General features: G+C 48.9%; 3 protein-coding genes across 6 annotated transcripts in view; 2 read left to right on the top strand and 1 right to left on the bottom strand.

Moving 5' to 3' along the window:
* Window positions 1-6: 6 nt before the first annotated feature.
* SCLY (selenocysteine lyase) lies at window positions 7-4,823 on the top strand. The gene is made up of 13 exons (XM_026855433.1): window positions 7-77; window positions 152-264; window positions 380-480; window positions 623-779; window positions 1,117-1,244; window positions 1,344-1,508; window positions 1,849-1,955; window positions 2,291-2,327; window positions 2,717-2,800; window positions 2,945-3,047; window positions 3,231-3,306; window positions 3,728-3,919; window positions 4,711-4,823. Exons 1-12 carry the CDS (start codon window positions 28-30, stop codon window positions 3,885-3,887), a joined length of 1,281 nt encoding a protein of 426 aa, XP_026711234.1. The 5' UTR covers window positions 7-27; the 3' UTR covers window positions 3,888-3,919; window positions 4,711-4,823.
* A 536-nt stretch (window positions 4,824-5,359) lies between these two features.
* SLC35G2 (solute carrier family 35 member G2) lies at window positions 5,360-12,589 on the bottom strand. 3 transcript variants are annotated; one of them, XM_026855435.1, is made up of 2 exons: window positions 12,468-12,589; window positions 5,360-7,373 (listed from the first exon to the last, which is right to left on the bottom strand). In XM_026855435.1, exon 2 carries the CDS (start codon window positions 7,349-7,351, stop codon window positions 6,116-6,118), a length of 1,236 nt encoding a protein of 411 aa, XP_026711236.1. In that variant the 5' UTR covers window positions 7,352-7,373; window positions 12,468-12,589; the 3' UTR covers window positions 5,360-6,115. The 3 variants fall into 3 exon arrangements, with proteins under 3 accessions (XP_026711236.1, XP_026711235.1, XP_026711237.1); XM_026855434.1 differs by lacking the exon at window positions 12,468-12,589 and adding an exon at window positions 11,734-12,061; XM_026855436.1 differs by lacking the exon at window positions 12,468-12,589 and adding an exon at window positions 9,906-10,079.
* Window positions 12,590-12,607: 18 nt separating this feature from the next.
* STAG1 (stromal antigen 1) overlaps window positions 12,608-15,979 on the top strand; it is a 204,207-nt gene continuing 200,835 nt past the window's right edge. The window contains exons 1-2 of one of the 2 annotated variants that reach the window (XM_026855427.1): window positions 12,608-14,942; window positions 15,435-15,559. The gene's annotated coding sequence lies outside the window, so the exon portion shown is untranslated. Of the gene's footprint in view, window positions 15,560-15,979 lie in introns of both variants that reach the window. The other variant, XM_026855431.1, reaches the window with a different exon arrangement.

Genomic DNA, 15,979 nt, shown 5'->3' with positions numbered 1-15,979 from the left:
GGTGCCAGGGCGGCGGCGGCGGCAGCGATGGGCGCCGGGACGGAGCCGGCGGAGGCGCAGCCCGACGCGGCGGAGGGGTGAGGCCTGGTCCCTGCCCTGTGTCCCCCGCTCCTGCCCCCGGCGCCCCCTCACGCTCTGCTTGCCCCCGCAGGAGGATCTATCTGGACTACAACGCCACCACTCCGCTGGCCCCCGAGGTGGCCCAGGCTGTGTGGGACGCCATGCGCCAGGCCTGGGGCAACCCCAGCAGCTCCCACCCCGCAGGTAGAGGGACCCGGGGGGCTGCTGACTCCTTGGCTCCCCGCTGCGGTCCAGCCGAGTCCCGTGGCCATGAGAGCCTGTGGCGGAGCTGCGGGAGCTCAGGGGTCTCGTCCTGCAGGCAGGAAGGCGAAGGAGCTCATTGGCAGTGCCCGGGAGAGCCTGGCGAGGATGGTGGGAGGTCGGCCGGAGGACATCATCTTTACCTCGGGGGGCACAGAGGTGGGAGCAGCCGTGATCTCTGTGCGGGGCGGTGACACTCCTGCCCACCATCTCTCAAGCAAGCGGCAATGAGGAGGGTGGGCGCAAAGGGCACTGCACTCCCTCAGGGCTTTCATTTTCCCCTCTGCCTTCCTCTCTTCAGGCAAACAACATGGTGATCCAGACTGCCCGCAGGCACGTCTGTGAAAACCAGGCCAGGCCGGGGGACAGCTGGGGGACACCACACATCGTGACGTCAAGCGTGGAGCACGACTCTGTCCGCCTGCCACTGGAGCAGCTGGTGAAGGAGAGTCTGGCAGGTGAGTGCCAGAGGGACCGCAGGGGACGGCTCAGGAACGTCTGGCTGCAGACTGGGGTTTGTGAGGGGGGATTTTATCTGCTGGCATTTTTGCAGAGGAGGACAGGGACCCACTTGCTCCATGATGCTCCCCTTTTCCCCTCAAAAAGGGCATTGACTCCCCACATGGGGCCTCCATTCCCTCACGCTGGCACCCAACACTGCCCCAAGAGTTGCTGTGCTCTCTGCCTGTGTGCCAGCTGCATGCACAGCTTTCCTGCCTGTTCAGAAGGGTGTGGGCAGCCCTGTGTGCTGTTGGGCTTCCCAGAAAACCTCAGGGCTTGTTTTTTGGCTTGCAGAAGCCACCTTTGTGGCCGTGTCCCCACAAAGTGGGCAGGCTGAGGTGGACGACGTCCTCGCCGCCATCCGGCCAACCACCTGCCTGGTTTCCATCATGTTGGCCAATAACGAGACTGGGGTCATCATGGTGAGTCTGTGGGACAGGGTAGGGACATCCTCACAAAAAGGTGCTTGATAAGGGGGAGCAGACGGTCCCTGGGACACAGACCCTGTTCCTTCCCACCAGCCTGTAATGGAGCTGAGCCAGCGCGTCCGTGCCCTCAATCAGCAGAGAGCAGCAGCGGGGCTGCCCAGGATCCTGGTGCACACGGACGCAGCCCAGATGATTGGCAAGGGGCGTGTGGACGTGCAGGAGCTGGGGGTGGACTACCTCACCATTGTGGGACACAAGGTATGGCCCTGTTCATGTGGCCCAGCTGCTCTTCACTTCCTAAGCCATCTCTGTTGGGGTGTTCGGGAGACTTTGGGTGCGCCCCACAGCTTGATACCTCATCAGTGGCCAAAGATTTCCTGCTGGATAAGTCTCTGAAGATAAGTCTTCAGCTGGGGGAGAAGGCCTCTGCGTGTCAGGGGACCTGTCTGGAAGGGGGAGCAGGAGGAGACCAAGGGACAGGTCTGCCCTGTGAGATGGGCAGGGATCAGCACCGGAGGGGACTCAGATTTGGGTGGGAGTACAGGAAAGGGGCACCTGGCAGTGTCCCCAGGGTGACCGTGGCTGTTTCTGCCCACAGTTCTACGGCCCGCGGATCGGCGCGCTGTACGTGCGCGGCCCTGGCACCACCACCCCGCTGCACCCCATGATCTTTGGAGGGGGACAGGAGAGGAATTTCCGGCCTGGGTAAGGTGGCTGGTGGTGGCCTGGAGAGCTGAGCCTTGGGCTGGTGGCCAAACCACATGCGGCTGCTTAGTCCAGGCTGAACTGGCAGCTGTGTCACCTGCCAGCCCTGGGGTGGGCAGCCCAGCATGGGGAGGTAGATCCGTGCGTGGGAATTGTGGGAGCCTGGTGTGCAGGCTTTGCTGCAGGAAGAACCACAGGGTGGAACTGCACCTTCCCAGCCACTGCAGAGGGGTGTCCAGGACCCCCTGGCAATGGTGGGGGGTCCTACACCAGGAATGACTGTGCCCTGAGGTTGGGGCTGCAGAAACAACTCACTGCTCCCTCTTCCCTTCCAGCACCGAGAACACCCCAATGATCGCTGGTCTTGGCCAGGTGAGTCAGTGACGGATGGGGTCACAGGTGACGGGCTCCCTGGGGTGCTGCGTGGCAGAGCCAGCACGGAGCCAGCTCCTGTGCTCCCCGGTTGTTACGAGCGATGAACTTGGGGTGTGGGAGGGCAGGCGAACTATTGGGAAGGGAGATGGGGCTTTCTGGTGCCAGTCAAAGGAGCTTCAGAGCACTATGGGCAGGCTTTGCAGCCCTGGCAGCAGGCAGTCATGCAGCCCACATGGCACAAGGCACTGGGAAGCTGTTGGGGGGATGCAGTGGACCTGGCAATTGCAGGAGTTGTTCCCAGGCTGGGCTCATGTGCCAGGGGGCCATGCATGGAGGGAGGTGTCAGGTGGGTGCTGACGAAGCCTGTCTGGGTTTTCTCTCCTCAGGCTGCAGAGTTAGTGAGCAAGAACTGGGAGGCCTATGAGGCTCACATGCGGGATGTTCGGGATTACCTGGAGGCCAGGCTGGAGGTGAGTAGACCTGGTTCCTGTTTGTCTCTCCCCTCCCGGGGTCTGGAGTCAGGGTGGGCATGTCCCTCTGGCCCTGCCACCTCCTCATCAGGACAGAGCTGTCTGCACACCCGGAGTGGTTCACAGCCCTCTGGATTTCTCCAGGCTGCCTTTGGGAAGCAGAGAATCCACTTCAACAGCCACTTTACAGGCTCCAAACGACTCTGCAACACCTCTAACTTCTCCATCCTGGGCCCAGGCCTTCAAGGTAGCTCTTACCCCACTGCTGCCCTGTGAGGGTGCCCGTGAAGCCAAGCACCTGCCCCCGCACAGCACCCTGTGGCTAGAGACCAGTGGGCATTCAGCCGTGGCCTGGGCACGGTGATGAGGCAGGCAACGGCCCTTGGAGAGAGCCTGGGCACTGGGAGACCTGTGCTTGTGTGTGCTGCAGGGCGAAGGGTGCTGTCTCGCTGCCAGATGCTTCTTGCCAGCGTTGGGGCTGCCTGCCACTCTGAGAAAGGGGATCGGTAAGCAGACGGCTTTGCCAGGCCCCGGGGCACCTTCCCAGAGGAGAGCAGGTGGCAGGGAGGGAAAGCGGACAGGGAAAGGGGCCGTGGGTGTCTGTGGGCAGTGTCACCTGTAACAAAGAGGGCGCAGCACTTTCCAGAGGGGCTGGAGGGGTGCAGAGGAGGTTACGGCAGGAGACCTAGCTGGAACGCTTGACGGCTGCTTGGAAGGGCTTTGTGCCTCCTGGCTTTGGTGATTCAGCTGAGCTCGGAAGTACTCTTCCAACACCTGGCACTGCCAGAAAAGAGTCTGCCTTATGTCTAGCCAGGTTTGCCTGGAGCGCAGCTGCGGATTTTCTCCCTCTTGGTGCAGCCTTCTGGCAACATGTGTGCTTCCTCAGCCCTCCAGGTAATCCCACTGAGCCCCGTGTCTGTGTTTCAGGCCCTCCTCAATTCTGCTCAGCTGTGGGATCCCCTGCGATGTGGCGCAAAATGCCCTGCGGCTGAGCATGGGTCGGGACACCACGCGGGCAGACGTGGACCTGGTGGTGCAGGATCTCGTGCAGGCTGTGGCGCGGCTGGACCAGGACCAAACCCCATAGACCCCAGGAATCGCTCCCCAGCCTTCACCCAGGTTCTCGGGGTGGGATTGTGCCCTGCTTGGCCCCTGGGTGCTGACTGCCTCTGTTGATTTGGGCTCAGGTTTTGGCAGGATTAGTTTTGCACTTGATCCCTAAGTTGACCTGACCCAGCCCGCAGTCTGTGACTGCAGGTCAGATGCTGGGGAAGCCAGGGCTGGTGGTGGCAGGAGGAGGAAGCGGGATCCCCCGTTTTGGCAGCGATGTGCCCTTAGGTGTGCCCAGCTGTAAATCCACTCACGGGGATCACAGCAGGGCTGGCACGGCTCTGCAGCATGCGTGGCTTGAGCGGAGAAGCTAGTGCAGGTGTTGGAGGCAGCAGGGAACTGTGCTGAGGGGGAAGCTTTGCTGCTTTGGGGCTGGGGCAGCTCACAGAGAGCTTTCTCAGGACCCTGTTGTCCCCCCCAGCACGGGGCAGGCGTTGGGGCAGCCTTGCCATCAGGTGCTCCTTGCTTGCCAGCACGTACCCAGCTGCCTGCGAGCACCTTGGCGTGACGGAGTCACAAAGCTCGACTCCCTCCAGAGTGCAACAGACATGGAAGCTGTAGGAGATGGAGTCTTTTGCCCTGGTTGCTTTCCCCAAAGGAAGCTTTCCCGCTGTCTTACTGCTCAGAGGAGGAAAGACCATCTGCCCAGAGGGAAATGAGATTCCTCAAAATGCTGGGCTGGGAACTGCTCTGCCCGGGCTCTAAGCAACCAAAGGTTTTTTTGGCTGGGAAGCCTTGGGCAGAGTCTTCCCGGTACTGCGTTGCGTTACCTGTTCCTCTTCCTCCTGTCCTTCCTACAGCAGGGAGAGCTCTTGTTGCCAGCTCCACGTGCTCCTAAAGGAAACAGATTTGTTGGGGCAGCTGTAACTGTTCCAGCACCCAAGGAAACACGTCATCCCTGCGTGGCCCAGGCGGCCGCTCTCGTCACTGACATGGGAGGATATGAGTGTCACATGGATTAAGAGCATCGCCAGCTGGGCTGACTGATGTTGGGGAACCTGGTCTCCCTGGGTGTTCAGAGGAATAAAAAGTGATTGCTGCTGCTGTGGCTTTTTCCCCAAGTAAAATGTATTTTCCATGGGGGGTAGCTGGGCTGGTTGGGGTCACCTGAGCAATGCCTTTTCCCTCAGAAAATGCTCGTGTCCCAGCACAGAGGCCACATCTGCTGGAGCGGGGAGGTGCCCACTGGTCCTGGCTGGCAGGGAGCCCATGGATGCAGATTCTCAGACTCCAGTCTTTCTCTTTACTAGCCATATATTAGCACTGCCAGGAATACTGTTTGGAGCCCTAAAGCCCTGGGGCTTTTTGTAAATCTGATTTCTAACTGAAGCGTTAGGAGCCAAACACACCGACTTAAGTGTCACTGGATGCCTGCCAGGCTGTTCAGTGTTACCACTGCTGCTCACACCTCAATCTCAAATGCCATCTTTTTCCTTTTTTTTTTTTTTCTCCCTTGTGTAATAGTTGAAACCTCTTTTAGAAAAAGTGGTTCCATAGAAACAATATTGCTCTGCTTCAGGGGTAGATCTTTTATCTGTCATGGACCTCTTGGGGACCTTTCCTTCACAGCTGTGGCACAACTGGAGATCCAGTTTTTGGGCCTTTACCCCCACAGGATGTCTGGACTTCCTGTGTCAATTCAGACAGAAATTTAACCACAAAGCACAAAAAAGCTTTACTGACTTGTTCTTTATACACACAGGCAATGCAAGTTTTAACCACAGAACTATTACTAACGTTACTTCATTTAGAATATTACAGCCAAAGCATAAGAAGCGTTACAGAGGATATGAACGCTCTGGTTGACCATTTTAATGGTTTTACTGTTCATTTTCCTACTAGCACACTGCACAGGGATGAGAGTCACGAGCGAATCCCTCCGGCTCTGTATTGCCTTGTGCAGGGAAGGTGAGGAAGAACATGCCTGTGACTCGGCCTGCACTTCTGTGGGCCAGCCTGTGCTTCCTCTCACAGTCCCTACGTGCTGGAGACAAATAGCCTTTTCTCCTGTGACAAAATGTCAGTGCTTGTACACACTAGAACAAATTCACCTGTCATGGAAGTCTGGAGACACCAACATTGCTACATCAGCTGTGAATTTAAACAGTAGAGAGAGGACCTGGCCACTACGCTAGAACACCACAGAGTTGAAATACGTTACTTTCACGTGGTCACATATCCAGAACTGGACAGCAAAACTGCAGCTCATTTAATGGAAGAATCCACAATCTCCTGATAATCTTGCCTTCCTAAATTCTTCCAGGACAGTTTATAACATGCAAGGAAAAAAACACTAACCAAAATAACCGCTCCCCCAATAAGATCATATGCACCTGGGAAGATCCGCAACACGACAAGCTGCAGGACCATGGCGATGACTATCTCCAGGTGCTGTACAGTGCTGACCAAAGCGGGGTGGAACTTGCTCAGGGCATAGTAGACCCCCAGGAAGGCTGCGGTGGAGCACAGGCAGATAGCAAGGAGATAGCTCCAGGTTTCTCCATCCAGTGGGACAATGGGCTCTTGAAGTAAGAACATGGTGGAGGCTCCCCACGCTGTTCCTGTCCAGCTGAAGGTGAACAGTGCTGTCCACATGCTGACGTTATCTTTGATTGACCTGTAGACTATCATGGAGAGCGCAGTGGTCAAACCTGCCATAACAGTCATGGTGTAGCCAAAAGCTTCCTTCCAGGTGCTCAGCAAAGAGTTTTCCTCCTTAATAATGTTGGGGATCATGACCAGACAAACACCAAACACGCTGCCAACTACAGTAATTATGTCTGTGTAAGCCATTCCTTCATCTATGAGTAAAAAAGCCAAAATGGCACTGAACACTGTAGTGGTAGCCCTCCACATAATGGTCCCATTGCTGGGGGGAACTATTGAGAAGGAGGTATAAGCACAGGTAATAGAGATAACATTGCAGACCCCATAGAAGAAGAGCCGGAGTCTGTAGCCTTTGGGGCCAAAGGGAGGCTCGTGGTAATAACACACCACAGTAATGGACAGCACCTGTAAGACTGAACGGATGAAAATTAACTCTAGGGATGGCACTTTGGAACGATCAGAAATTAATCTTGTAATTAGAGCCACACATCCGTGCGCCACGGCAGATGCAAAAAGGACTACCCATGTTTTCCTCGACTGCAGTATATTTCTTTCAGGAAAATGCTGGGATTGCCCGATCTCATTGGGTTTTGGCAGTTGTGCTGGCTGAAGCTCAGTGTCTGTTGCACCAAAAAAGGTCCTTTCTCTCTTTTTCCCATCATTCAGTAGTCTTTTCTTAGGATTATCCTCCATAAATACTCCAGTATCTTCATTAACATCCTCATATCCCTCTTCTCCTGGCTGGGGATAATGAGAAGTGTATTTTACTGTTACTGTGTTGGGATGAATTTTCACTCGCTTTTTGACTGGGTATTTTTGGGAAGACGTATCCATTTCCTCAGAGAAACGTCCGGGTCTTAACAAAAAAATGGAGATGCACTGTTATTTTCTCCTTTAATGAATAGCCAGAGATTCATTAGTATGTAACTGCTGCTAGTGTTTACAAGCTATTTGTCAACCCAGTCTGAAGTACTAGTAGATTGTTCTTGGTTTTGCTTTTATTTTCTGGTGAGTTACTGCTAAATACCTTCGATAGTCAGGCCATTTGGATCTTCTTAAAAACTGACCATGGAATTTCATTTTATTCACTAGTTTTAAAAAAATGACATATATTCTTATTACGTATAGTACATACAAATGCATTCTAGTATATTAATCTAATGAGAAAGTTCTCTTGCTAAGCTTTTTGGACAGTAAATAGCCTGTAATTATGAATCACACTTACTGTTAATTGCTTGCTCATTATGGAAGAAATTTGGCTGGAGGAGATGATCACGTTCTTTCTAGACAGAGAACAACACAGGGAAATAGGGAGTATCCCTGAGCATGTCAGTGTAGTTATCATATGAATAAACAACTTATTTTTGAACAATACTTTGTCAGTGTTAAAAAGTTCCTTCTCCTTTTAACATTCTTTTATTTCCAGTGATTGATTTTGCAACCAATTTATTCTGAAAATCTGATTTTTTATTTTTTTTTTTAATTGGGGAAAATTTGGAAGGGCTGACTGACACTACTAACTAGACCTTCCTGCGGCAGATATTTAAAAACCACAGCAACAAAAGCACCACCCTTCTGTTTCCTATTGAAGGTCCCTTTCACACTACACAAGCAGTGTGACCTCTCCCCTTGGTGCCTGTAATTTGTGCACACCACGACACATGCAGCAACACACATGGCGTTGTGTGCGTGACAACGGTAGCATCAACCTCCCAAACCACGCAAGCAATCCCTTCACACACCCAGCCTTCACTGGCACAAATACCCCTCGGTCTTGGCTGTCTACTGAGTGTGCCATCGCTGTCCCCAACCCTAGCGTGACACCACTGGGCCACTGTAATTCAGTGACGGAGAGGCATTGAGATTAATTGTTTTTGCAGCGGCCTCCACCACCTGTGCAAAGAGCCCTTCCAAATGAAGTGGCAGCAGAAAAAATGCAACCTTCCCTGCCTTCTGTTCACCCCAGCAAATAAACAGAGGCAGACCTTACCTGTGACTGAGAGATTTAATCCCAAACCAGAAGGGGAAAACACCTCTTAGTCATCTACATCTTTGTCTGGGTGTCTAAATAGAAACAGTAGACGCTCTCAGACACCAAACAGGAAAGGTTACGTTCATCTCAGCACAGAAAGTAATCCAAAGTGTGGCATGAAACATTCTCCTTGTTTTTCAAGTTGAAAATTTGAGAAGCCCTAGCATGCCTTTGAGGCCATGCTTCTTGGGAACTGGCAACTGCTCCATCATTATGAACAAACCACCACCACCAAACCCAAAAAACTTTTGATGGAGAGAAAGCAATCAGTGTCATCTTGCCAAAACCACTCCTCAGCCATCTCTCAAAACTACTGATGGAACTAATCCAAAAAACACATGATGCTTTGTGAACTTAATGACAAGAAAATTCACAATCCTGTGCCTGCTGTCCTGCCTCACCAGCACTGCAGAGGAAAGGATGCCTAGGAAGACCAATCCTCCAGATCTGGGCATCCATCCCCAGGAGCTGAGCCCAGCCTTGCAGGGTGCAGCAGTCTGGCCTCAGCGGTGTCAGCAGGGGACGGGGACAGACAGCCTCGCAGGCCTTGGCACCAGGGAGTACTGAATCACCAGAGCATATGAGTCCTGAAGGTTCAACACGACAGTCAAGTGGACAACTGGACTGAACAGTTTGTCAGGGAGACCACAGATCAAAACGCAATGCAAAAGCTCTGTGAAGAAACACTAAAAATATCGTGCCCAGGTTCAGACTGCGACAGACATGCACCGCCTGTGCTTCCTGGCAAAAATAATTTACGTAAGAATGGGACATTTTTCCATTTTCCTCAGGGGCTGAGTGTTTATTGAACCCCCTGTGACACCCAAACGAAGCTGTGGTCGGCTTCCTGCAGGGTGAGCGACTCCCTGATAGGGACAGCCACGAGTGGGAGTGGGGCAGGCACTGAGCCCAGCTCTGGAGGAAGGCGGCAGCACTGATTTGGGCCTGCACAAGTAAGCGAGGAGGTATCCAGGGGCACCACCTTACCCCCACTTCAGCAGACCCAGCTCGCAGCCCTGCCACACCTCACTGAAGCAGAGACCGGCAGATGTTAGAGGGTCTGTGGACAAGAAACACCCTTGTCTATGCAGGAGGCCATGGTAGCACTCCTGCTCACATTTCTGCTGCCAACCCATTTTCAGCAGAGTTCAGATGAAAAAACAAAGCTGAGAAAACAAAGAGTACTCCAGAGTGCCCACAGTTTAAAACCTGCAAGAGACTTGAAAAGGAACAGCTGAAATGCCAAGGAGAGTAAAGAAAGAGGGTAAGAGGTGTTACCAGCTGCACTAGTGGGCATCTCAAACAACCCATCATTCATTTAAAAACACCCCTACCAGAAATCTATCCCAGTCTCATCTGCTACTTGCACTTTTTCTTCAGGTAAGTTGTTAATTTCACAGTCTTTTAATATGCAAATGCAAAATGCACTGAATGAGTCCAGGAAGGCAGGGATTTTCACCAGCATAGCCTTTCTTACCTAGCATTTTCATTGTATTGTAAGTTCACAATTCTGCCTTGCTGTCCCCACATCACAAAAAAAAACCCCCAACCCCCAAACCAACCCATCTTGATTTAAGGCACAATATATGGATCTAGAAAGAAATAAGTGGGAGGAAAAGAAGACCAAAGGTGCACAACAGGCATCATTATTAGAGCGACAGTGGAGCTAACTTGCATAAAGTTAGTAATTTCATTAAGAAAAAGCTGAGTACATGCTGCAAGTATAGGTTCATGAAAACAAAACCAAAATAACTGATTTTTTACCATTAACATACAATGGTAACTTCTTTGCTTCCTGAGCTTAGGTTACATTTTCTCCCAACAAATACAGAAAAGGGTATAGAAAAGAGACAAAATGCAGTTGCAGATTTAGCAGTGGACCTGCGTAATGTATTCTGAGATCTCTCTGGAGGAAAACAATAGATCATGAGCACGTAGCTCAAAATGGCTGTTCTATACAGATGCCGTATTCCCTCCAGTATTCTTCAGCACTAAGAATGCTAACAGTTGGAAGGTCTGGCAAGTGGAAGGACAAACACATGAGAAATGAGAAAGGCAGGAGATGAGAAGTAACAAAGATCAAAAAATAACAGGATTCCTTAAACCAAAATTTAATTTTCTCTACTAAATATCGAGTATATGACAGATGTTATGCCAACTCTCATGCAGTACCCTTTGGTGACCCTGTTTTTCTTAACCAGTGAGAATTTCAGGCACTGATCTCAGTCTCCACTATCTCAAATCCATTATGTTTGTCCCAGACACAAAATTAAAATAAATGGGAATCAGCACAGCCTATGCAGAAAACTTGCTACTTCTCTTTCTGCTAATGCCTTTTATCACATGAGGTTTTTATTTTTCTTCATATCTGGAATAATAAAATGATTTATTTGTATTTCTGTGAAAAACATAATTTGATTTTGAATCAAGTTTAAAACAAGGCTGAAGATTAAGCACTATGCAAAATTCTCATGTTATGTATCAAAACAAACATTCCCAATTCCAACAACAAGCTGGGACAGTCATTTAAATCACCAGCTCATGGAAATCACCGACTGCCCGAGCAGGAACCCATTTTCCCAGGGGTGAACAAATAATCACAATGATTCAATAAATCTCACTAATCATTAACAGAATACACGCCACAATGTCTTCTAAAAGAAAAAACCCACAACACATCCCCCCCCCCTTCCCTCCCCCAATCACTACACATGCTGATCAGCAAGGTAGAAAGAGGTGATCATATGCCATGACTACTGGGGGCTGGGAGACTGAGCCTCCTTCTTGCCATGCCTGAAGGAATTAAGATTTGGAGATCTGACTGGTGATTCTAACCATCAATTTCAATAAACTCACAGAAAAATACTCTCATCTTCTGCCAGATTTGGTCAAAATCAGCCAGCCGTCTGAAATGCTATTATGAAAGATTTGCAGACATGGAAATTGCAGTTGCTTATTAAGTCAAACACAGGGAGTCAGCTATTGCCATGCTCTGAAAGGCAGGCCCTGGAGGGATGTTTCTTTGCCTCCTCTGTGGCAAACCCCCCTGACCGCTGAGACTACCAGCATAACACTCTTCCCCCGAACATTAAAGGTACAAGAGACCCACAGCATCCCTACACACCCATCATCTGGCTGAACCCAAACCACCTTCACTAAGCCCCTCTGCGCACAGTGCACTGACCTTTCACCACGTGGGTTTTTTCCTTCAGTTCCTAATCAGGTGCAGGAAAATCTCCCAAACTCCTATTCAGCACTCTCTGCGTTAAATCACCTTAACTGTGCTGCCAGTTCTTCAGTGCTTGACAGTTCAGGCAACCGCAAGTGCCCAAGGATCTACGCTCACGGGGTGTCTGACTAGTGTAACACAATACGAGCCGAGGCGGAAGAAAAGGCAACATAAGGTGCACAGCAGGCAATTAAATGTTGGTATCATAGAAACAACCTACATTTCTGCTACGCTTTTAAACTATATGATAAGGTCCATGCTGGAAAATCAGAGCACCTTTATCTTTTTAGCCAGACAGTCTGACTATATCAATGAATTTTATTAAAAATATATGCAAAGAGACTCAAGTCTTTATTAAAATTTAATGAGTAATAAAAGGTATTTAAAAAAATTAAAGAGCAATTATATGAAGGGAGTGTTTAGTACTTAAGCACCAGAGCAAACATTATATACAAACCAACAAACCAGTATACCAGGTCTGCAAATTAATCATGTCCAACAGCATTGCCTAAGGGAACAATCCGTAAGAATTCAGATACAAACCCTACACTTAAACCCCACGAATTGTCAGTACATTCCTGGTATTTTGCCACCCAAAATCCTGTATTTGTGCTAGTCTACTAAAGCTGCCACATGCAATTTCAGTGGGATTATATGTGACACCTTTAATTTCCCTTGCTTTCACTAACCTGTCCTTTTGCTGTATAAGGGCTCCAAATGCGGCCCGTTCTGTGAAAAAATGTTCTAATTTCAGCGTTCGTGTTTGTTGTCTGCTGCAACTACTACCTCTGCAGCAGCAGCAACACTTGCACTAAGTGATATTGGGAGGGTCCCGTGTCCCGGAGCGGTGGCGTTTCCCTGCCCCTCAGGGTGGTAGAAGCAGCGCGCTGAGCCCGGGGGGGCTGGCGGGTGGGTTGGCCCGTCTGGTGGCATTGGAGCTGGGAGCTGCGGCGCCCGGGGGAAGCCAAGCGTAGGCAGTGCCCTCTGACCGGTACTGGGAGGTGGGAAGAGGCAGGAAAACCAAGCCGGGGTCCTGAGCTGTTGGACAGCCAAAATAACCAGGGTCCTGCTTGGTAGGAAGACTTCTGTGATGGGTGCTGGCCGCTTGGTGACCGGCCCACGCTGGGAAGTGGTGGGTGGGCAGCCACCCTTTGCTTTCCATGTGTTCGTGAGCTGGAACGGGGAGCTTGAGTGGCAATTGGGATGAAGTGTGACTTCAGAGAAAGAAGATAGTAGCTGTAGCTATAGAGCAACTTACAGGGATGTGACTGTCAATATCGATGTCAAAAAACTTAGTTTCCGATAAGACAGTGTGAGTTTAATTAAACAAAATTGAGCTGCTTTATAAGTATTGATGATTTCGGTTGTGTTCCACACAATTCTGTGGTATGTGTAGCTCTGTTGAGTTAGTCTAGTAGTAGCATTTGTTAAGTTGTTGAGGAACAACAAGCCTTCTCCAGATCACACCACTAACACAATTGTTCTGAAATTGTGTCAGGTGTTTGGTGGGATGGATGACATTACTGTCTGGATTCAGGCATCTTGAGACTCACTTAACTTTTCCACATTACTACACTAGTGATAGGGGTGGTACAGGGAGAGAAGGATTGGTCCAGATTTTCTGCATCCAAAGCAGTTTTGCTGTGTCTAGTGAGGTTCTTTTGTTCATCTGGAGATAGCAAGGTCATTCGATGAGTGTTTCTACAATGTAATCCATCAGTCCATGAAAAAAATCACTGGACCACAAGGCAGGTTGTCTGTCAAAAGGTGTCCTGACTATAGGAAGAAGTTCTTGCTTTTATGGAGGTAGAGGCCAGTTTATTCTTTCTTTCTTTGTGACTCAACTCTGAATTTTTTGTGCACAGCCTGAGAAAATACACGTAGTGGGTGCAGAGGTTTTTGAAATGGCAAGACAACCCATGATGCAGCAGGATTTCCTGGTGAGCAGGAACAGAGGGTCTAACTCCAGGGTTATGATTAATCTGAGAGGATGCAATTTTTACTGGCTGCTCAACACAGAGTTTAGTTGGAATTCTTGATTGCTACTGCTGGTGGACACACTTGTGCATTTACAGCAGTTGGAGGGGGTGGTGGAAAATGCTAATTTTTGCAGCTGAATGAATGGTTAGTGCCAGTTCTGGAGGTTCAAAGCACCTCTCCACAACCCTTGTATTTGAGGACCGAAGCATGTGGTAGTTGGTAGCTCAGGTTGCTGGTGGTTCCTAACATTTTACAAACATGCTGACATTGATAAGTTCACTCTGAGACAGCATTTGTGGCTAAACATTCACACATGATATGCTGTGGAGGGAACTTGAGGACACCTGAAACCCTGATATTAGAGCTTTGTGACTAGGGTCTCCAAACTTTTCAGCTGCTGTCTCTGTCCGTAGCCTGCCCTTTGTATTGTGCAGATTTTTACGTGACACTGAAACCGCAGTGCACCTTTTGATAGTTGGGAAGGTTTACGAACATTAAATATTTGGCTGCGTTGACAAAATGAGTTACTCAGGATGTTTGGAAACGTAACAGCTGACTATTTTTGATTTGAAAGAACCCTTTCCTAAAGAAGAACATGTACCTCAAGTTTGCACTAGTGACTTGGGATGCTCTCCTTTCCCTTTGTTGCAAAGACCTGCTCTGATAGAAGGTGGCTAGATACTGGTATTTTAAATATCATTTTAGTAGGCAAGTGAGCCCATAGAAATGTAAGGATGCGGTGGGAGAGAAATGCTTAATTGTGATGGCTTTCTACAAAAAGTTCTTTTAAAAACTATAAGAACATGTCTTTATAGTAACATTTGTAAATTGTTTTCTGGTAAAATGCACAAAAGAGTCAAACACCCTGCTGAAAACTTGCTAGCTCTGTAGTTAACACAAGGTGTACTTGCGTTAAAGCAGCAAACTTGTCATCCACTTAAGTTGTGTGGGAATGTCAGACTCAGTTTGGATGCAGTGCTATTGAATGGGTGGTCAGCCTCTTGGAGATCTGGCGCTCTCTGTTCCGCACCTTGAATTGCCCATGTATTTTGGGTGGGGCTCTGGCTTCTGGTGCTTGGAGTCAAAAAACAGAAGGTGATGATGAAATCTAAGGCTGAGATAAGGATGTGCCATATCTAAATCTTACATACTGGCTTCAGGACTCAAAATGCCAACCAAAATGTGTAAGATAATTCATGCTTTTGTTTATAAAGTTTTGGGGGGGGTTAATTGTAGTCATGCAAATTTATCATGTGGGGCTCTGAAACTCTCCCATTGCAGACTGACATCTCCTCTTGCTTGCAGTGCCACTGTGTTTGCTCATTTGGCTAAAATTAGAAAGGAGTAGAGTTGGTTTTCTTTCTTGGAACAGAAAGAGAAACCCTACAAAGTTTGAGTTCACCAGCAGATAATTGTTTTGTCACTTCTGTCCAGGAGATCTAGAGATATGCTTTATTAGCAATATTTTGCTTTTCCAAGCTAATTTATCTTTGTTGGTTTGGGTATTGAGTATGTGATCAGACTACAAAAACATATTTCTTTGTTCCTCTAGGAAAAAAGGGGTTGAGAGAACATTATTATGACCCTGTGTTGCAACTTTACAGTCTGAAAATATGCTTCCAAAAACTTGTGTTGTTTTGGGAAGGTCCACGCTATTTTATTTTTTTTTTTTTTAGGGTAGAAACCACTTTCAGCTGGCTGAAAGAGCTGAAGAAAAGGAGCTGCAGAGGGGATCTTCTTATTTCTCTTTTTGTAGCTACTTGCTAATTTCCAACATGTCCCATTAAACATCTGAATGTAGGTAATGACCTTGCTACTTGACAATTTGTGTGTGTCATTTGTGAGAGAATACCCACTAACTCAGGTCCGTTTGCAAACCTTAGAAGGAACTATGTTCCTACTTTTGATAGTTTTGCAATGTTTCCTCATTTGCATCTCTACAGGTATGTTAATATTTTGGAAAATGCTTTTTAATAATGACAGTATGCTTGAGATAACAGGATGCCTTGGACAATAGATTCATCAGGGTATCTTTACTGAGGCCAAACTGTATCACGTGTATCCTGTTTTGAACTGTAAGTTCAATATAAACTTGATAAATTTGGTAATTCTACTTTCATATTACGCAATCTCAAAGCCATCTTATTTTGGAAGAAAATGCCCATTTATAAATACAGGTAATTCCGTATTTGGTGCAAATGGAAGATTTTTCATCCCTTCA

Source organism: Athene cunicularia (assembly GCF_003259725.1).
Source record: "Athene cunicularia isolate RWA chromosome 9 unlocalized genomic scaffold, athCun1 chr9_part2, whole genome shotgun sequence".
Lineage (NCBI taxonomy): Eukaryota > Metazoa > Chordata > Aves > Strigiformes > Strigidae > Athene > Athene cunicularia.
Note: the sequence above shows the minus strand (reverse complement) of the source record. Positions and strands in the feature narration are given on the sequence as shown.